We start from the raw sequence: 21626 nt of genomic DNA on the forward strand, positions 1-21626 counted from the left end.
TTAAAAAGTGTTCATAAGAAGTTATGTGGAAGGTAGCGCTTGTGCACATACTGCCTTTCTGGGCTATGCTTTTAGTGCGCTCAAAAATGGTAGTATCTGAAAAGCACGGTTGCAGGCCATTAAAATGAATTAAGGATCTCATATTTGTTTGAATTATGCCCGAGTATTCATAGCAGAAAGTCGGCCATTGTCCGAAGCCCATAACGTCTCATGATAGGCTAAAGGGAGAACTGAAAATAAGGAAATGAAAGGCACGGTATCGATTTATTCTGGGTAGACACCCCAGCAGTGCAGCGTCACTCTAGGGAGAAAGGATGGAGGAAGGAGTGAAAGAGGTGCCATATATAGCGGGGCTCCGAAAATTTTTGCCATTGGCCAAAAGGATAAACGAAAATGAGGAAAGGGAAGGCGGTGTATCTGTCCCATTCTCGGCGCGAGAATGCTACTGGAGAGAACTTTTGACCTAATTAATTTTTCAGTCAGCATGAGTAGCCTAGATTGCGTCGAGAATTCTGCTTGTTGAACAAGTAGACAGTTTTTGTGGACGAACATAAGGCTGTTAAAAAAGAAAAGCTTCAAATACTTACTGCGAGACACCTCTGCTTCCAGGCCTTTGCTAGGAATGCTATGTAGGAGCTGCCCCAACATTTCCACCTAGCATACACGTCAACCAGGCGGCTGTGCAATACAGCAGTACACTCGTCTCTTTCGTGTAAGCCCTCAATATTTTTTTGAGTGGGTTATCGTAAATAATTTATTTCATGTTACCCAAAATCTGAAGAAACAGTTAGGCTAACCTGACATCAACAGAACAGCGTACTGGACAAAATGGTGTTGGCTAGGCATTTTGAACCATATGCAAAAACGTCAATGACATCAAAAAGGACTCATCGCGCATGCCTTTCCTTTGCTGCAGTGTCCTTGTCCTCTTGCTGTTCTTTAGGTTTAAACTGATGTCTTAACCATTTCCAGCGCACATTGACCTCGAGGAATTCCGAAATTTCCAATGGACTACGTGCCTGACCGATCCAATATGCGGAGGTTTGCATATCGTCGATCCATCTGTGGCTGTGAATGAAGTTCCTAGGGATTCTCATAGCCACTCATAACCAGCAGGGAGCCGCAGATTTATATGACGCCAGGCGAAGCTAGCGCTTTCGCCGATTCTGGCTGCAGGAGATGCCCGCATCTTGACGTTTTGCAACCGGTGTAGAGAGCTCCGTCTAACTTAGTTATCCACTTTCTGACCAGTGAATGCCCAGCTGTAAGCCTCCGCAGTCGCCGTCTACAAGGCGTGTTGCTATAATAGAGCTTGTGACAGTCACTAACTGACATCACAGACATAATGAAATGAAACTTGTGAGGTCATTAACTAGAACACACTAGACATAACGTGATGGACACCTTTACATATGCACTGCAACTAATTATAACGCGTGCTGCCAATGGTACATAGCGTGTGTCTTACGAGCACAGTGTAAGACATGGCATACACGACTATGACTGAGTCCTAGAAAGCCGCCAACAAAAGGTTCTTCACAGGGAACAAAACAAGCGCACACACACAGTGGAGTGAAGACGTTGATGTTCACATGGTAACATATGTAAAAAGGTTGTTGTCGCAAGCACTTCTACCATTAAGATCTCTTTCTGTTACAGAAATAATGAATGCGAAATGCACATTTGTAGCACACCACGACAGTAATGGAATAATCCAAAATGTGGCCGTGCTAATTACCAGCTGCTTGTAATGTGCAATGAAAAAAAAAAAAAGAAAGTTTAATGTGGCACTGCTTTCCTTACCTATATGTTTGTTCGCAGCTTTCTCTGCAGCTGGGGAAAAAAAGGGTGACATTTGAAGCGTACGTTACAATTAGCAGCGGTCAAACAAATGTGTAAAGAAACCTGGCGCACGGCTAGAAGGGACGAGCGCTACCGTGCAAATTGTTGCCTTCAGTTCTCTGTCTTTTTGTGCGCGGTGTGTAATGACTTACCGACTAGCATTATATTTTACGCTACTAAGCTATTTAGCAAGCGCGCTCAGCATTCGTCCTGGACAAGCACGTCAAGAGTTATTGCTATAGTTATATATTTTACATGCACCAGTTCAATCAAGAAAATTTTAAAGCTCATGGCACCGTCCTGCTCTTTGCCGCTCTCTGTAAATTTTCAACCTTTTTCCTAATCATTCTGTCACTCTAGCAGAGCATTGCCTTTGAGTTCAGCATATTACATGCCCTGCTCATGTCGAGTTCCTCTTTTAATAAGAAAGGGTTTTAATCAGCTGGAATATTGTAAGCTCGTTTGTTATCTAATCCGCGCTGGTTCTGGCTTAAGCCTATTTTTCACCTTTCTATCGCTTGCTGCCCTGTCCTTATGGCCTCACTTCTAGCCTCTTTTGATCACTGACCTCCAAGTTTCGACCTCAAATTGCCAGCGCTGGGAAGGTGTGTCCTTCGATTCGAATCGGTCGTCGGTTACTCTCCTTGCCTTAGAGATGAGAGAGAGAGGCGCTCACCCTCGATGCGCGCGATGACGGAGCGGTAGGTGTAAGTGGTGCCCAGGGCGGCCACGGCCAGCAGCAGGAGGCCGGCGCAGGCGCCCAGCACCACCAGGGGCACCAGCCACCACGAGCCCACCGAGCCGCTACTGCGCGCGCTGCGGAAACACCCTTCCTCAGATTCCATGGATATTCCACTCTTAGCATCCGCCTCTCCGAGTGATCGATCCCGGACAAAAGCGGGTCAAGTCAGTGGTGATGCATGATGTTATCTAAAACCGAATACAGTTGAAATGTAATCATCATTCTTATTTATGCCATCTGTTACCGACGAGGTCATGTTACAGGCGCAGCGGAAAGAAAGGCCCTTAAGCTCCGCCTTCAAGGGTATCACGCGACGGCGGTTCCTCTTGCCCATGCATACACGGACACTTCTCCCAGACAACACCAAACATCCGTAGGAGGTCCCAAAAATGTACGCACGTCCCACATCCCTAACAGGACGTCCCTGGGACATCCGTATGAAGTCCGCACTGGGATTATCCCGGAAACAGTCGCGGCTCGAACGTTATACGGACATGACGTCCGTATAAAAGCCGCGGTGGGATCATGCCGAAAACAGTCGCAGATCGGATGTTATAAGGAAGTGTTTATATTCATAGGGTCTGAATCGAGCAGATGGCCATACACTTCTCATGAGCGCTCGAGTGGCACGCTCCACTGTCTTTTTCCGACGTCTTTGGCTAGCGGGCTTGATACAGCTGTTTGGAACAAGTAAACAATAATCCATGCGATGTATAAGCGCAAGGTGTCAAAAAGTAATACATAACCCAGTACTTATTCTTCTCCCACAAGCTCACAACATAACCACCTTGAAAGGTAAAAAAACGTAGCGCAAAGAGACGAGGACACAGAAAGACAGACAACACGGCGCTATAACCACCTTGACGCCAACTGTAATTCCCGCCTTCCGACCATAACAGCCACTGACGACGACAGTGACACCACAGCAAAAACAACTGGCCACCTGTTCATGCTCTTAAAGCAGTAATCATAAAAATTAATAACACACATCCTTTTTTGCAGTTACTTTTTGTTTTATTTAGGATCACAGGTGCATGTTGCATAAAAAGGCTCTTTGCTCATTAGCTCAATGGCACCACCATCGTCATCGCACTACTGAAACAATGCAAGTTATTTTGCTTAGCTTGGTGGTTTGAGGCGTGTATTAGCCAGTTTTCCGTTTTTTGGACCAAAATTTCAGGTAATTATTGACGTTCCTACTGTATGTTGGTTGCGTAACGAGTGTATTTTTTTCCAGCGGCGGGAAACACGGATGGCACATGCGGCAAGTGAAAGTAAGTGGCAGTCGGTAGTCCTTGCCTGGTGTGTGAGCCGTGTAGCGTGATTTCTAGCTTTTGAAGTAATTTTAGCGGCGGTATTAAAGTTCAGTGTCACTGATGATGGCTCAACATGAGCAGAAGCTTACCGGGGGCCAGTATATTAATCTGGTGACAGCATAATGGCTACGGTGCCGAGGAGTACTGCTTACAGGCGTGCACGCCGAGAGGCACGTCGTGATATTGAGCTAATAGCGTCGGCTGCTGGCGATGCTGTTGCATACGACCCTTATTAATCTGATCCATGTGCTGCTGCAAAGCCGCAAGAGCAACTAGATCCTAGCTCGTCGCATGTTCCGTGCTTTCAACATTCGACTGAATGTGCGCCTAAAGTTCCTGTTTTAATTTTGATTTGGTTTATTGGTTTGTTCGGGTTGAACGTCCCAAAGCAACTCAGGCTCTGAGGGACTCCGTAGTGAAGGGCTTCGGAAATTTCTACCACCTGGGGTTCTTTAACGGGCACTGACATCGCACAGTACACGGGCCTCTAGAATTTCACCTCCAACGAAATTCGGCCGCCGCGGCGTGGATCGAACCCTCATCTTTCGGGACAGCAGCCGAGCGCAGTAACCACTGAGCCGGGGCGGGGTTGTTTTAACTTTGTATTCTGTTTATAACTGTTGCATGCGCACAGATTTTCTTTGATTGGTTTGTAACCTAGGTATATATAGTTTTGAGAACTATTGCAATTTCATTTGAACTATATGTATTGTTTGGGCGTTTTGCATCCAAAAAATGAGGTCATGCATGTTTTTACATATGAATTTTTTGTTGGCAAGGGCCAAATCTGCCCCTGTGTCATATGGGGGACTTATAATGGAAGGCATATGCATGTTTAATTGTACCACCTAGAGATACTTCACAACAGCATGCCAGCTGCCTTCAGTATGGTAAAAACTGACTATAGCAATAGAGTTCCCCACTGTTAACTTGAGAAATCCTGATTTTATTTTCTTGGTCTGATTTCGAACCTAATTCTGTTTTGATCTAGAGAAATCACATGACTGTGCAAGATGGAGACACTGCAAGAGAAAAGACATCTCGCATTCTGCGAAGTATTCTAACATCTGAACTGGCTCCTAGCTACAGCTGGTATGGCACCAAGGGAAGAACAGGCTCTGTGAGCTGAATATATGCAAAATCATGTGTAGTAAGTATTATTTAGAGGAAGCTATTTCAAATCTTAAAGGAGCACAGATATAAAATTTTAAACTCAAATAAGGGATCCGATCTGTGTCCTGGGCACAAAGGGTTTTACTATTCCAAATTCTCTGATTTCACTGATTTCACATGCCAAAAATCATTGACATAGGAGCTGTTAGCCAATGCTGACATCAATCATCTATATATGGACTGGTTGACAGAATCACTAGCAAAACATGGGGTAAGTCCTAACCATGCCATCACATGATGCCATCATGGACTCCAGCACTGGCATTTACCTGACAGAGACCAAACGTACTCACATAAAACAGTTTAACTGTTCACACTGTGGACTAGATATTTAAGCTCATTTCCATGATTAATGGGCTTTTACGTCTCATTAAAAGCAGAAAAATGAACACCCCAAAACACTGTGTCTATATCCCTTTAAGACTTCGAATATAAATCAGAACACAGAATCAATATCTACATTAAGTGTTTATAATTGAATTTGTAGGTCTTGATAGGATTGCATCAAGACCAGTGATATTGCTTCGAAAAAAAAAATGCCAAATTTTCTTTGTTTATTTTCAGTCTGCACATTCACGCACTTCACAACTAGCCACATAGATTTTTGTTGTCATTTGGTTCATTGACTCATTGCTGCAGTGCCATGAATGTTACCACAGGTTAGAACAAGCTAGAATTACAATTTCATAGTGTGCATTTGGGATTGTTTTCATACTGCCTGCACAAAAGGCATGGTCCAGCAATGGAATTGGTAATAAGATGTGTTGAAATATGCCATCCTTTGTTACTCGAGCCCATGCCCTTTGCCTGCTGGTTCAAAATTAAGGAAATGCAGTAAAGTTTGGGTACAAAAATTTTTAGAGGTGAGATATATTTTTTTATAAAAAATACATAACATATATACTCTCATTCGTATATAGGTTGCCTAACCGACCAGCAGACCTCAACTCGGGCACGGCAAACTACGCTGAAAGAAATCGAAAAGGCAGCCATGTCATTGTTTCAGCATGCAACTGAACGGGTAATGCGAAAGAAAACTGGCGAACAAAGCTGTGCTCCTGAGAAAAACTGAATGGTGAGTGTGTTGCTAGTGTGCTACATTTTTTGTTGATATTAACATCTTGGGTCGAGGATTTTTCATTCGAAACTGTTGATATTTTTCCTGTGACACTGTGCTGAGAGGTGATTGATTTTGAGAGAGCACAGAATTCAGTAGATTATTTCAATAGATACTGTGAAAACTTCTGCATATCAGCCTGTGTAGTTAGGTAGAATCATGAAATGTATCTTTAAGTTAACTTAGGTATTCGTAGCCTGCTAAGTCCTCACGCACCTCTCTTTACTTGGCTGTCTGTTTGTGGTGGTTTTACTCCTGGAAGTATGTACATTTACTTGTGCAAGGATTAATTCCTTGCCGCAAGTACCATTTGGTGCCAACACCATGTGAAGGTGCTGCAATTTGTATATTGTGCTGCAAGTTTTTTTTTTTTTTTCAAATGCAGTCAGTGATTTAAAAAAAGGTGAACTGAAAGAAGTGTCTATATGTATTGGGTCTTTTTTGTCTTCCTTCCAGCAAGGCAGCCTATTTCAGCATTGGCCCAGGTGGCAGGATTTCTGCTTTACATGTATACATGACTCTTCTTTTCGTTGACGCTATAGCAGAACCGAAAAGAAGACTGCCTAGAATGAGAAGCGAAGCAATATCTTGAAAATGTGTCACTTTATTGGTACCTAGCAGTTGTAGTTTACTTAAGTGTCTAGAAATGCAATGCTTTGTGCATGAACAATTTTTTTTTTTCTCTGACCAAGCTGGGCATTTTGTTGCCCATCTGAAATTTGCTTGTATCGAGCTATACTTGCTGTTTTGGTCTCTAGTCCTACTATGATTGTGTAAATTTGTTCCTGACTGCTACTACTGGAGTTATTTTTCACCCCCATAGTGCGTTTGCATTGCTGTTCCAGCAAAAAAAAGAGGATATGTGGATTTTAATGACTTTTATCGTCTATGTAAGAGACGACCATAGTTCCTGTGGCTTGTAGCGGTCTTATAACTTGTTAATGTTAATATCATCAAGCCCACTTATAACAATATTCAAGTGCCATGGAAATACCATTGTTATAACCAATAATTGTTATAACAGGGTTGTGCCGAAAAAAAGTAAACACGACAAACTTTAGAGCATTTATTGACAGTAAATACCCGGAGGGGTTTGATTGTTCTAACGCCTGTAAAAGCTCGTTAATTCAAACTTCAGGGAACCGGAACAATGTGCACCAATGACCAAAGCACTGCCATCACTGCGCCACCGGGAGCTTCGCGCGCCTCCACATCACAGGAATCGAGCCGGCTTTCCGGAAGTGATTCTTATGGGAAATTCAAGAAGCATGCAGAACTAAGGGTGCAGTGACAGCTGACAAGAGAAAAACTGCGCTGGCTGCATGCACACACACTGCACCGACTGATTGGGGATACGCACGCATGACGTGCGTAGCCAATGCAGCAGCTCTCCTGACACAATGACGCCTGCCTCTTTTGCTTTCGTGGCATTGCTGCGCCAGCTTAGTCCATTGGTTGGCCCCACACGTGCGCGCTTTTGTGTTGTAAGCATGGTTTTGCTGGTGTGGTTGTAGCATTTCCTTCTTTTTTTTTCTATAATAGTTGACACTCAATTACCAGATTTAATTGTTATAACCAATAATGTGCCTTGACAGCATTGCTATAAGCAGTTTATTTTACCATAGAACACATTGCAAAGCTGATGGTGCCATGACTGACCATTGTGATATCCGATATATTGTTATAACCAGTATTGTTATAAGTGGGCTTGACTGTGTATGCAGCGTGTTTTAGATTTTTTTCTTCTGGCCGTGCTAGTTGCCTTAAAGCCCATCTACTCCTTATGCACACTTATACGTGCTTTTTATTTCTAGTCCTGTGCTTGCTGAAATGTGAGTCTGAATGGTAGTGCTTGTGTCAATATCTTAACCTCTGATCTGTGTGCATGTATTGCTGTTATAGCAAAAAAAGGCTCATTTGTGATTTAATAATCTTTATTGTTTTGAGTGAGACAAGCATAGTTCCTGTACCTTGTAGCAGTCAGACAACATGTCTTATTTTAGTCATTCGACATGCAGCTTGACTGAAATGTTTATCTTGCCTTGTTGTTGTTGTTTATGTCAGCTAATTGCCTTGAAGGCCACCTACTACTTATGCACAGCTATATACCTGCTTTTGTCTCTAGTTGCATGCTTGCTGAAATTTGATCCTGACAGATAGTGCTTATATTAATATTTTAATCTATAATCTGTGTAGTTGGGTTGTATTACTGTAATAGCAAGAAAGGGTCATTTGTGTTTTAAAAACATTGATTATTCTAAATAAGACAATAGTTCCTATACCTTATTGCAGTCACATAATTGCAGTGTGATCGAGATTTTTTTCACCTCTGCTGCGTATGCTTGTATTGTTGTTTCAGTAAAAAAAAAATTGCATTTGTGTTTTTAGTTTGGTTTTTTGGCGTTTTACATCCCAAAGCGACCCAGGCTATAAGGGATGCCATAGTGGAGGGCTGCAGATAATTTCGGCTACCTGGGGTCCTCTAGCATGCACTGACATCGCACAGTACACTGGCCTCTCAACTTCTCGCCTCCTTCGAAATGGGACTGCCATGGCTGGGATCGAACCTGCGTCTTTTGAGTCAGCAGCCGAGCACCATATGACCAGTGAGGCACTGAGTGGCATATTTGTATTTTGTTGCGTTCATTATTTATAAGACAGTCGTGTAATATTTATGCTTTTTTTCAAGAAATGCTTCGGCGCGGCAGACAAGGACAAAACGTAGAATAACACCACAGAGCGCCAACTAACAACTGATTTAGTTGGTGCTCTGTGGTGTTATTCTACGTTTTGTCCTTGTCTGCCGCGCCGAAGCATTTCTTGAAATATGTGTGACCAACTGGCCTACAAAACAACCCTTCTCAGTAATATTTATGCCTTACAGTATGCCGCTACTGTTTGTTTTAATGTCCTTTGCAGTGCAATTAATATTTTTTGTTCTGACCAAGATAATCATCCCGAAGCCTGTTTAGACCTTACATGACTTATATGTATATACCTGCTGTTTTAGCCGTATAGTTATTTTGCATCTCTCTATTTTGCAACTCTGCATCTGGGGTTGGCTTGGCTACTTATTGTATTGGAATCCTACTGCTTCAAGTTTGAAAATGTGATAATTTTGGCTAATACTAACCAGACAAGGTAAATGATAATTTTGGCTAATAATAACCAGACAAGGTAAACAAAATTAATGAAGCCTATTACACACACTGCGAAGGAAGGTCTACATGCACACCATCCATGACCTTGCTCTTAATAACGAGAAATGCCTGAGAAGAGCTGTTAAAGCTGTGTTAGTGCTTCCTTTATGTGAGTTGTTCTGTTTCATGTGCTGTTATTAAAAATAAAATTCAGCTGTGAACCGGCATTCGGCCTGATCATCAGCATGCCCCATATATTTGAATAAAACTATTTTAGCCAAAGCTTTGTGTTTTAAATCACTGTGCAGCATAATCCAGGCCTGTGTTCTAACTTTGTGTCGTTTTTACTATAGCATCGTTCTCGGCCATATGCAATTAGCCGAAATGCCAGAAGCGGAAGCTGGTTCTGTTGCGGCCATGAGGCACTGCTTCTGCTTCTGGTATTTTGGTCAGTCATGCGTGACCAGTAGCGACACTTTTGAAAAGGACACGAGGTTATATTGGGTCCTGGCCAAGGAAAAAATAAAAATAGTAACGTCCTATTGCAGTCCTGTGAAGGTCCCAAAAATGTACTCGTCAGACATCCGAAGGACTTCTTTCGGCGTTTCACTTCGGATGTTTTCAGGATTTTTTCGGGACATCCGCGGGATGTGCGTAAAGTCCTGCCGCGGACTTCCCAAGGACGTCCTTAGGATGTAGGTGTGTTGTCTGGGTTCTACCTTTTTCACAGTCATTATGTGAAAGACGACACGACATACACAAAAGGCCCGCTTTAACAAAGCCGTAAAGACGTGCCTGCGTGGCGCAGCAGCAGCGTGTCTGACTCGCAGCCCAAGTGTTTCCGATGCGCCGCCGGTATGGCTGGCGCCATCCCTAGCGAAAATCTAACTGGGTCAAACTGGTTTAGGGAACAATTTCCAGTTTGTCCCAGTTGGTTACTAGTTGGCTGCAACTAGAACACAGCTGGGAGCCAACTGGAAACCAACTGGAATCAGCTGAGAATTGTTCCTTAAACCAGTTTGACCAGTTACGGAGCCCACCGTGAGGCGTCGCGTGGATGAGGCCCGTCCAAAGTCATCGTTAGCAGTGGAGAACAAAGAGAGAGGCGCCGATGGGAGAAGTAGGAAGAAATACGGGGAGAAAATGAAGGGACTGTCGCGGACAGAGAGAAGAGCGAGTGGCGCTCCCTGCTGCCGCACGATGCTCGTACTCGGAGCCGCGAAGGGCCATGTGACCTGCTCTAACAGGTGCTGTGTTTGTCTCCCACCGAGCGGCTGCAGCTCGGATCTCGGCATGATTCCCTGTGCCGGCGGCCGGGGAAGCAAACTAACAAACCGAAAGACTAGTGCGCGCGGATGGCGCAGTATATAGCTATACCGTGCCGCAGTCCTATCTATGGGGGATGCGGAGGATGCTCGTCGCGCTGGCGAGACTAAACGTCGGCGTAGACAAGACATTTTTTGTTTTGTTCATCTTAACCAGGTGTTGTCTTGACGTTACGCGAACCATTACACATTGCGTATGCAAATGAGGACATGAAGGGACTCGAACTACCTTTTTTAATTCTCTGCTTCTTCACCTAGAATTTCGTCTTCTTCAGCGATACAGGAAAATCGCAGGTGCAAGACGCCATTGGGTGGTTAGTAGAGAGAGTGGTCACACTTTTGTCTCGTCTCACGGTGGAAAAAAAGGTTACCTGATCATGCACGTCTTATGTGATTTTTCTGCAAACAGAAACAGCTTACCTCGAGTCTGAAAAAGAAGAGTAAGAAAAGAGATCACGCTATTGCAGTTGTACCAATCACAGCAATCAATCAGAATTCTCAAAATCTAAACGAACACACAAAATATGGCAGAAATTTACTATTTTAAGCTCTTAGAGAGTACAAACTATAGATATATGATCAAATTTAAAGGCGCACACAATACTTACGCTCGAGCGAGGCGGACTCTGAAAAAAAATTGCAGCCCCCGTGAAGTTCTCTTTTCGCTTAATCATTGCGCTGCATTCCTGAAAGTGAAACTTTGCCACTTTATATTTCAAATTATTTTTCTTTTTTTTTTCACGAAGTTCCCATTTCATCGCACCCAGCGTCGATCGGTAAGCTTGAAAATACTCCCACTATACCTTCAAAATATACTGCGCACACAAAAACAAGGACGTGAAGGTACACACAACAAGCGCAGACGCGCGACTGAATTCATTTGAAAGGATATGCCTTCAAGCGTCATATCTAGGACCGTGCGCAGTTCAGATATCTGCCTTCTTTTTGATAAAGGTTGATCGAACGGTCATTTCCCCACGCTTACTGATGAAAAACTATACTGTCCATAGATCTCCGTTCCAGCCTTGTAGACGCACTGCCGCAAGGATCGTTGTTGGTGTGTCGGATCTTTGACCTCGCATTTTATCGTTCTAATATCCGAACAGTTGGAAGCGCAATGGAACCAGATCAGCGCTGAAGGCGGGTGCAGAAGATTTTTCAACTCCTGTTATGTCCACTTTCTTTTCTGTTAAAGGGTAACTGTACCACTTCTTGAGAATTTCGCGGTATTCAAGGATTCAAATCTACATAGACTGTAGATAAAGCATGCCAAGTGTTTTTGCACTAGCAGTTAAAATAATGACATAATCGATGATTGAATTTTGCACTTCTCCTCAAAGCACCGGAGAAGTGCGAGAAGTTCTGTGTGACGTCACGGAAGGTATAATTTGAAATTACCGCTGCCATCAGTTGGATGCTGCCAAACAACGCTCGGCGGGCTTTTTCTTCGATGGCGTTGGTTTTTTTTTTCCTTTAAAGCAGTCGGCAAATGTACCGATGCCTTCGATGACGTCATCATGCCCCCCACCCCCCCACTTGGCATTTTGCGCTGTGGAGAAGCTTGAAGGCCGTAGTGATTTTAATCGGCGATTACGTCACCATTTCAAATGCTAGCCCAAAAGGACTTCGCATGCTTCACCTCCAACTTTCACATATTCGACCCCTATCGTCAATTTCTAAAACCTATGCAGTCGCCCTTTAAGTGACCAGCCTGGGGGCACGAATTGTCATGCTGTGCAGCGTGACTTTTCTTGAAGGTCGTTCACCTCACCATGCGCAATGAAGTTTCTTCGTGTTTGAACGTATTGAACAGCATTTGCAGTTTCGCCCAGGTTGAAGGACATGAATTGAAATGAGACCGTCCAGTTCGCCGAAGTCCGCGGCCGTAACTTTAGCAGCTGACGGCACATTTTGTGCTTTCTTTGTTGACGGAGGGTGTCAGTGGTGAAATTTCATACTCCGTAGTTTCGGTTGAGGCTCAAAATGGTGAAACCAGGTTTCATCACAAATAACAATGCCCAGTAAGAAATCATCTCCTTTTCGATTCCGTTGGAAACGTTGACTGAACTGACAGTTGAACTGAATAAACTGACATTTTACTTTCGCGCTGAACTTTGGGGACCTCGGTAAGTAGGCATGGAAAGCAGCTGACACATATAACCCCGGTAACCTAAGCTTTTATTACGCATCTCCTGAACTGCATTGTGCTATTTCATTTATTTTTACTCGCCTGCCTTCTTTGATGAGCACATCAGAGGTCTCTTTGTTGGTTTCTGTTTCTGTCGCGGCTGTTCGATCACTCCGTGGCTGATCTTCAATGCTTCTCTGGCCGTTTTTAAATTGCCTATCTTAAACACTGCCAGAGTTCATATATGCGGCGCCAAAAGTAAGCTGTTGGCGTCCATAAATTTCCGCGGATGCAATTTTATTTTCAACGAGAAATTTTATGACCGCATGTTGACGGAACGAAACTTCCTGAAATTTCATTTTGTTTAGTGCACTGCCGGACAGAGGACATAACCTATTGATGACAAATGGCAGTCAATGATTGCACAAGAGATGGCGCCGCGAACCATCACGCTGCCATTTTTTTGCGCTTTCAGACAGAATTGTTGATCATTACTTTCGGTACGACCTCTATAATTTCCTCTTACGATTATCTTCTTGCTTACTTCACGAGAAGAAAAAGAAACTTTACCAGCGCACTTTATTTTTTTGTCGCGGAGGAATTACTAGGGGTGGTCCTAGACCTGGCCGGTGCTCTACTGCAGACTTAAGTTGTGTCTGACTATAGTAACTAATCTCGAATGGCTGCCTATGTGCTGTTTTAATGACGGTGTATGCGTGTAGTAATGCACTCAACGAATCTTGTTGTGATTGTCGTATTCTATCTCAGCGCGAAGCGTGCTCAACATTTAGGACCAGCTGATAACTGGCGAAAGCGCACACCTGGCGCGACACAGATAGGAGGGTGTACGATGCAGACTTTTGAGTATACTGGCACGTTCCATACTCAGTGCATTCCATGCGGGGAAATTTATTTTACTGGGAAATTCAGGAGCAAAATTTGGCGAAAAGGGTAACTTTACGGGTATCGAGGAAATTTTTAAGATCAGTCTATGAGAGAAGGGCGAGGCTGCGACAGGCGTGGCAAAATCGTTTGCTTGCTACGGCTGTGGCAGCGCTTTGATTCACTGCCCCCCCCCCCCCCCCCCCTCCTGCTCTAGAAAGTGCGGTAGTGGGCCTTTTAGACCACGCCTCAGAATGGGGCGCGAGTCGTGTGACTGAAGTGCCCCTGTAAAGCGTGCTTTGTCTGTTACGCTGCTAAGTAATGCAGCGAAGCAAACCAACCCCCTTCATATCAAGTATATATGTATATATGCACTCCTTTTTTTTAATATATAGTTTGCCCCGCATTAGCTGCTCCTAAATGCGTGATACAACTTGCATATAGTGTGCGCACTGCTGCGCACGCTGGAGCGCTGCGTTTGCGTACTTTGGTGAGGTTAGCTTTAATGGGCAACTGAAGAGGCTTCGTCAGCTCATTTGTCGGACTATGCACTCCATCATTCCATAGGTTACATCATTACTCGCCATTGCATCCTTAGTACCCATTTAATGGCCGCATTTTATCTTAGTTTTTTTTGTTTACCTCTTCCACCTCTCCTTCTGTCTTTATCTCCCAAATTCCCCTCCCTACGCAGAGTAGCATGTCAGCGATTTTTAAACGCCGGCTAAATTCTCTGTAGTTCATTAAAGAGTCTCTCTCTCTCTCTTTAGATTTCTACGAGCTTAATGGGGTCGAATATGCGAAACTTGAGGGTAAAGAATTCGAAGTATTTTTGTGTTCGCATTTGAAATGGTTTTGTAACAGCCGAATCAAGCCGCATAGAAGTTCAGGCGTCTGCGCAGTGCACAGTTCTGGGCAGGGTGCATCGATGACGTCATGCACTGCGGCGCTACGTTTACAGCGAAGAAACAGTTGCTTGAAGAAAGAAAAGCATCGCCACCGGAGGTAAAGCCCATGAAGCGTTGTTTAGTGGCGTCCGACGACGCACGCAGCATGTGGGTTAAGGCAGCGGAAATTTCGGCAACGATGTCGTCCTCACGAGTTTCTCCGCACTTCTCTCAGGCAGTGAGGAGAAGCCTGAACATCGTCGCTGTTTCACCCCGCGACTATGTCACCAATTTAAATACTAACTCAAAACTATTTATAATGCGCTTCACCTTGAAGCTTGATAAATTCGAATCCTTGAATCGTCTGAAATTCTCAAAAAACCATTTCAACTTCACTTAAAACTTTTGGAATCTTAATGGCACAAGAGATAATCCAGATAACAATTTGATATTGGCCGGTATGCTGCGTTCAAATTGGAAGTGTTGCATCAGAAAGAAGAAAAAAATATGAAGCAGTGTTACAGAAAGAGCCAATAAAAAACAAACGATGATGATACAGGTATTTTTAGATAGCAAACATGTCACCCGCGACATGCCTGTACGGATGCCAGGCCGGGATTGGCTGGAGCGACGTCATAACTTCGTGATTAGTTCGAGCGACACCACGTCGCTGCTGTAGTGGCGCACGAAGTCACAGTTAATGAGGAAAGGCGAGTAAAAGGATAGAATGAAATTAGGATAGAATCGACATGTTATTCCGGCGCTATTATTCGTCAACGGGCGCTATTAATACACGCCATCATTGAGCTACTTTGTGTACGGCTGACTATCGTTCACGCCTCTTCGGAACGGCATAATAAGCATGCACAGTATTTTCGTTGCGTATAAATTTGAGTCTAAAATTTGAAATGAAAATCCTCACCCGTGGCATCGCGGTTGTGGTTGGCTCGATCTTGCCTGTCCCCAGATCCAGGGGCTGAGGAAAAAAAAATCTTTATCTCCGCTGACTCCATGCGTAGAAGGTGTAGTCATTAAAATAAGCGTAGCAAATAAGCTATACACTTTATAAAATGTGCACACCTTTGCCAAAATTAAGAAAGAAATAGAAACAAGAAAAATTATGCGCAAAATGAGTTCAGACCTGGCATTTTATTGGCTGTGAGGAAAGGAAATGGGGCAGTAACTGTCTCACTTCTTAGTGGACACCTCAACCGTGCCCAAAGGGAAGAGGTGAAGAGTCTGTGAAGGCATGCAATTGAAGGTACATATGTCGTTGGTTCGAATCCCTGTCCTACAACTTGACTAGCACATGTGAGCTATATGCAACGATAAATCGTATGACACCACCCGGAAGCTGTACAACAAACGGTTGCGTCACAATTTCGGTACGAATGTTGTCGGGAAAACTCGCGCCACATTGAAGTCGGAGAGTGGGGGGAGTATATGTATACATAAACGAACGACATGTATATGGTCGTCTGAAGTGGCGGTGTCGGCCGCTTGATGACGTCACCATATTTTTCTTGCCATCGCTGGGATTTTCTGTGCCACCTCCGAGTACACACACTAAAACACACACCCCGCCGGCTTTTCTAATAATGGGACTAGTGATGCATTCGCATTAATCTGAACTTGCAGGTTAGCTGGCCTGTCGTGCCACTTGCGACACTCGGACCAACAGCTTAACGCTGCTCAAAACATGGATGTAGCGGAGGCAGATAATTATTCCGGAGACCTCCACTATGGCCCCTCTTTCTTCCTTTCTTCTTTCACTCCCTCCTCTATCTCTTCCCTTACGGCGCGGTTCGGGTGCCCACCGAGATATTTGAGACAGTTACTGCGTCACTTCCTTTCCTCACAACCAAAACCAATTTGATAAGTTTCAGGACGCCACCAGCAGCCAGCTGTCCAGTTCACAGGTGGCGCCTGCGTTCTCTAACCTGCTAATGCATGAGATACACAGAAACGATAGAGCATATTCGTATCCTGTGTGACGACCTCCAATCCCTAGAAGAGGACGCCATCGCAGAGGTCCTAGAACCTGTGGCGTTTACAAACAGCCCAGTCGTTGCCAGTTCTCAGAAAGTGGAAACAAGTAAGAGGAGATCAGAGGGTTGGCGTAAGGGAGCGAGAGAATACAGTTTGCCAAGGAGAGAAGGCAATTCCAGTAGGGGCCTCGAAGAAGTTACGTCATAGCTCGCCGACAACTGCTACCGTCCCGACACCAAGTGTCTGCTTCTGCAAGGCATCAAATCAGACTGGCCGCTGGTAATCATCCACTTATACTACATCCAGAATACTGACGGAAAGACTCCAGTGTAGAGCACTCACGGTGCTGGTGCTGTTGCTGCTGCTGTCCGCCGGCGGCACCGTCGACTGCGGAGATGCCGCGCTGCGTCTGTCCCTGCGGCTGCACGTTGTCGGCCGACGTCACCCAGAAGGGGCTCTTGGCCCGGGCCTGTCCGGCGGCCACGGGTCCCGTCGCAGCGAGACGAGTAGAGTAAGGCACCGCCACCGCCACCCCTGACGGGAACACGTTCCGAGAGAAACTGCGCTATATGGGTGTTCATGTCCTCGTCTATATGTCACTTCGCCAATTATGGAAAAACGCTGACTATACATTCAACGTTCCTCATTGCCATGTTTTACAACTGTGCATTCGAGCATTTCGGTCAGGGGTTGGGTCCCTCGTGTGGTGCGCGTACCAGCTGCGGCTCGTCTCAGGTCCGGGACGCTGTGCGAAGGCGACCAGGGGCTCGGGCACCAGAAGGGCGGTGGGCTGATCACCTGGCGGACAGGAGTCTTGCTCACCGCTGAGGGAAAGGGAGAGAGGAACGAGGCACTGACGAGGGGATGACGTCGAATCTAATGCGGACTCACGCGATTAACATTGTACGCGTGATCAAGGCTGCTTATCGAGCATTTAAAGGGACACTGAGGAGAAACTGAAGTTGGCTTGTATCGACAGAATACCAGCTCCTGATTACAAAAACGCCACTCATACTGACAACAAAGCTCTTGTAACGTAGAAAAGAGCAAGAACCAAAATACAGGTATCGCCGCCACAGGCCAAACTCGCAAGTACAAGCGTCATGACGTCATATAACAAAACAGTGTTGCTAGAACCAATGGTTCTAGCAACGCTAGGACACGAGAAGCACAAATCACTGAGGCGCAGCCAATGCATGCGCAAATCTCCTTGACGTCGCCAGATGGCGCCACGTGCCGGGCAGCTACGCGCTCGCCTGAACCATCGCGACCAATCAGCGCCTGCTCGCCGGCGTTAGGCGGGCTCCCGGTATTCCGCTAGCGGTATCAAGGTACACGGTATGCTAAAGGTGTCTATTTGCGAGAACTTCGTTGACGACTTCGAGAACGAGATCCATCGTAACGCTCGCAAAAGGCCGGTGCAAACGTAAGCGATAGATGCCTTCAACGTGCGGCCGGCGGTAGCTTTCTTTTCGGCTGCTGCTAGGCCGCACTGCTGGCCGCCAGAAATCACGGAGTCTGCATCACGTCATGGCACGTCATGTTTCACGTCACTTAGTCCTCTGTCGTCATAGCCGAATCCCAAGTTTGAATCACAGCGGCGGGAAAAACCTTTTCAACTTCGAATCCAAATTTCTTAGAAATAAATGCATTTTTCGCTGCCGGCCAAGTGGCAACAAAGCCATGACATGCCGAACTATCGGATTTTGCTATAAAAAATATATTAATAGTGCTCTCCTCAGTGTCCCTTTAAAGGGTCAGTCTACTGAATTTTATCGACCATATTTTCTTTGCGGCAACCGATAGCTCTTTACTCAAATTACCGTTTAGCCAGCTGTGGTGCCAAGGAGTGCGGTAGAACATTTTAAAATAGAATTTATTAATGTGGGAACACATCTGTATGAGATGGTAGTCTCATCTGGCAACCATCTGGATTTCCGCCGCGCGGCGACAAACATGGCGGCGCCCGTCGAAGCCGGACCTCTCGCTTCGGACTGAATTCTCGTTGTTGCTGCCTTTTTCAGTGCGTTCACTGGCCATAAATAGGGCGCCTGTCTTTCGCTTCGTCTCATCTCGCCTATAAGAAAACATATAAGAGATAAATTTGCTTTATTTTAATAATTAGAGTGACGATTCTGCCGCTCCTAGGCTTAAGTGGTGAGTCGGTTTGTTTACAGCAATGGTTCCCGTCCCGACGACCAGATGGCGCCACTATAGGCTAAGTTTATTTTTGCATCTCTGCTAGCATACGCTGAACTAAAAATGGGAATGTGCCTGCGTTTTGCGTACGTGTAACTATAAATATTCATGTGATTTAAAAAAAAGCGAGCGGTATGCCTTCTACAGTTTACTAGAACAAAACGTGCGGTTCTCTGACATCGGGGCATACAAATGGTACGTAGTATATTCACTTATGCTTCTACAAAAAAAGACTACCACTTTCTTGAACAAAATGAACGTTTGGGGTCGCCACCATGCTTTTTTACGCGACTTTTAACGCCGAAATAAAATATAAATTCCTGCCTAAACCGGGCGCAGACCCCTCGTTATTGATGTTATAGGGTGCCAACTACCAGAATATGCCATTATTTATACACTCATCTCGGTGAGTAGACTGACCCTTTAACAAAAAATATGGAGGGGTACTTAAACTCCGCCTTAACGGTATGACGCGCTAGCGTAATGGGTTATTCCCATATATGCAGAAGGTCATACTCTAGTTTACATTCATAGATCCCTGGGAGGCCTCATTACCCCTCCTGGCGCAGTGGTGCAGCGGTTAAGCGATGCGCCACTGCCCTGCGATGGCAAGTGCTCCCAGCGTTGGACCCTGTGTGGCTCAGGCTGCTCTTCCTAAGTGACCAATCATTAACTTAACTGCCACCTGCCACGGTAGGCAGTCTGCTCACTATCCAGTGGGAAGATTCTGTTGACGTCGCAAGGTCACGTGACCTAGGTGGCCTATCAGCTTCCTTGGTTGCTCACTGGGCACCACCTGCCAGAGTCATTCTCGTGGTTTTTTGCTCACCAAGCCGACTCCGGATTTCCCGGGTAACGGAGCCTTTAACGCCATCGTGTTAAAATAGCTGAAGGGGCGTTAACACCACATGAGTTTCAGTAAGTTTCAGTAGTTAGGGGGGTCATGTTGTGTCATAGGGCCATGGCGGATCACTTGCAAGGGGCTTAATAGGTCACAGCACCCACTACCAATTCAGGGTTCACAGGATAACAATTGGTCACATGGCTTAGTAGTGGTGATCGTTTAAATTGATCACGTGACCCACTGTCCTAGGTCACGTGACAACGGGTCGTGTCAATACGCACGCTAGCTACCTTGCCAATAAGCAGAATATGCGACCAAAAGGCGTAATTTCGCTCACCCTCGCAAGAACGAGAGCCGCGCGAAGACGGCGTCACCGAGATCGTGGGGCTTCCCATCACCGGGGTGTCTTCCTCCTCGAGACTGTCCGGATCGATCGAGAAGGGCGTCGACGAGAGACACGTGTCGTCGTATCCTGAGACGGCGCAGACACGAAAGACATTAACTGCGCGCGATCATCTTGGGACACGCTGCAATGTGGAGGAGTGTATACGATCTGCAGTACATGCTCTTTGAAACTTCCCAGAACACTTAGATTGTGATCTAAAACTGCACAGCCGTGCACTAGACATCCTGCAACATACTTGGAGTTCTGGGAGCGTTAACAACAACAGTAAACAAATAAATAAAGGAGCGCCTTCTCCTCTGGTCAATGCATCCAGAGCCCATTTGGTAGAAATCAGCCTTGCAACTGTTAAGGTGTGAGACTAACCAGCTTGTAACGCTTTCGGTTAACACATTCGCTGCTATCGTCAGTGATCACTGCACCTTGAACGGAGACAGTGCCCCTCCTGGAGGTGCATTTGCAAATTGTTAACGGTACATGTGGCGTTGAATTTCTCAGATTTTGATAATGAAATGCCCGTTAATGTTTTTAGTGCCTTAAATATTGGTCCAAAGCCAAAGAAATTGGCATTAATATTGAAAAAGATTTTCACATTGAAGAACATGCACAAGCGCTGCAGCGGATGACAGCACGCAGTTCCTGGCTGCGACTGAAAGCTTCGCGTTCAGCATGCTGAGGCCGACGAGACTTGCCAGTCAGAAGCCGGTTCAGCGGATGAATCACACTAGAGTTCGCAGAAGCCTTGGATATACATTATAATCAGCCGTATATGTAGCTCTACAAAGCCTTGGCATCCTGAGAACGGTGTTGTTCCATCACCGCTCTATTCTGTACATGAACTGCGATGAATTCTCGTAGCTGTGATGACATGACCAACGTGCTCAAATTGATGTGCCATGTACTTGCATTTTTGTACTTGCACGAAATGGATTCTCTGTCTTCCGCTCGAAAATCAACGTTTCTGAGCCTCCTGACGTTACTCTAAACCCACCTGAGCTTAATATTCTCCATGTACTGTAAGAGTATAGGCACTGCCGTTCGACCCTACTCGTGCACAGCGGAACTCGAAGCCAGCAAAGCAGGCGTGATTCCCGCCATGCGTGCTCATTTCAATGCGACAGCAGATGCGGTTCCACCGAGGGGTTGACGGCTTCGGCAGAAGCCGTTAACCGTCGCTCTCTTACCGGCCATCTTCGAATCCTCCGAGGCGCAGCTGTGTCGGTCGGTCGAGCGGAATCCCTTGTTCACGCGTGGTGCGATCGCGCAACGTGCGCGCGCTGCCCGTGGATAGGGCAGTGACGTCATCAGCCGGCTCCGAGACTGAGTGGCTGCTTAATGACGATGATTATAACGATTTAGGTTCTCAGCCATCAAGAGTGCTGGTGTCGTAAACAAAGTCTAACGACGAAGGTCGATCGTTAGACTTGTGGTTAGAAACTGAGGCAAATTATTATTAGGTGCATTATTCATGGGCAGTTTCTGATCCCTCTCTACAGCACCCGCAAATATTCGAAACGTCGCTCGCCATTTTAATAGAGAAAATTTTCTTTATAAATATTCTGTATAGGCCTGAAGAAAGCTATCTCACGTGTTCTGCAATGAGAAACACCCCCTAATTATTTTTATGAAAGCGCGTTCG

The 21626-nt window shown here is 45.4% G+C and overlaps 1 protein-coding gene and 1 long non-coding RNA gene across 3 annotated transcripts; one reads left to right on the forward strand and one right to left on the reverse strand.

Annotated features, from left to right (window-relative positions):
• Positions 1–1803: 1803 nt before the first annotated feature.
• LOC149343068 (uncharacterized) lies at positions 1804–21292 on the reverse strand. Its single transcript, XM_089542289.1, has 7 exons — positions 21172–21292; positions 19922–20056; positions 17258–17365; positions 16884–17075; positions 15475–15528; positions 2519–2658; positions 1804–1833 (listed from the first exon to the last, which is right to left on the reverse strand). The coding sequence occupies exons 1-7, from the start codon at positions 21290–21292 to the stop codon at positions 1804–1806; spliced, it is 780 nt and encodes a 259-aa protein (XP_089398415.1).
• Positions 3732–6027, forward strand: LOC149343069 (uncharacterized). 2 transcript variants are annotated; one of them, XR_016282693.1, is made up of 3 exons: positions 3732–3858; positions 4892–5050; positions 5994–6027. It is a non-coding gene; the product is annotated as an uncharacterized LOC149343069 (long non-coding RNA). The 2 variants fall into 2 exon arrangements; XR_016282694.1 differs by lacking the exon at positions 5994–6027 and adding an exon at positions 5638–5735.
• Positions 21293–21626: the final 334 nt, after the last annotated feature.

Source organism: Amblyomma mixtum, chromosome 5 (assembly GCF_055824585.1).
Source record: "Amblyomma mixtum isolate Tamu chromosome 5, ASM5582458v1, whole genome shotgun sequence".
NCBI classification, from domain to species: domain Eukaryota; kingdom Metazoa; phylum Arthropoda; class Arachnida; order Ixodida; family Ixodidae; genus Amblyomma; species Amblyomma mixtum.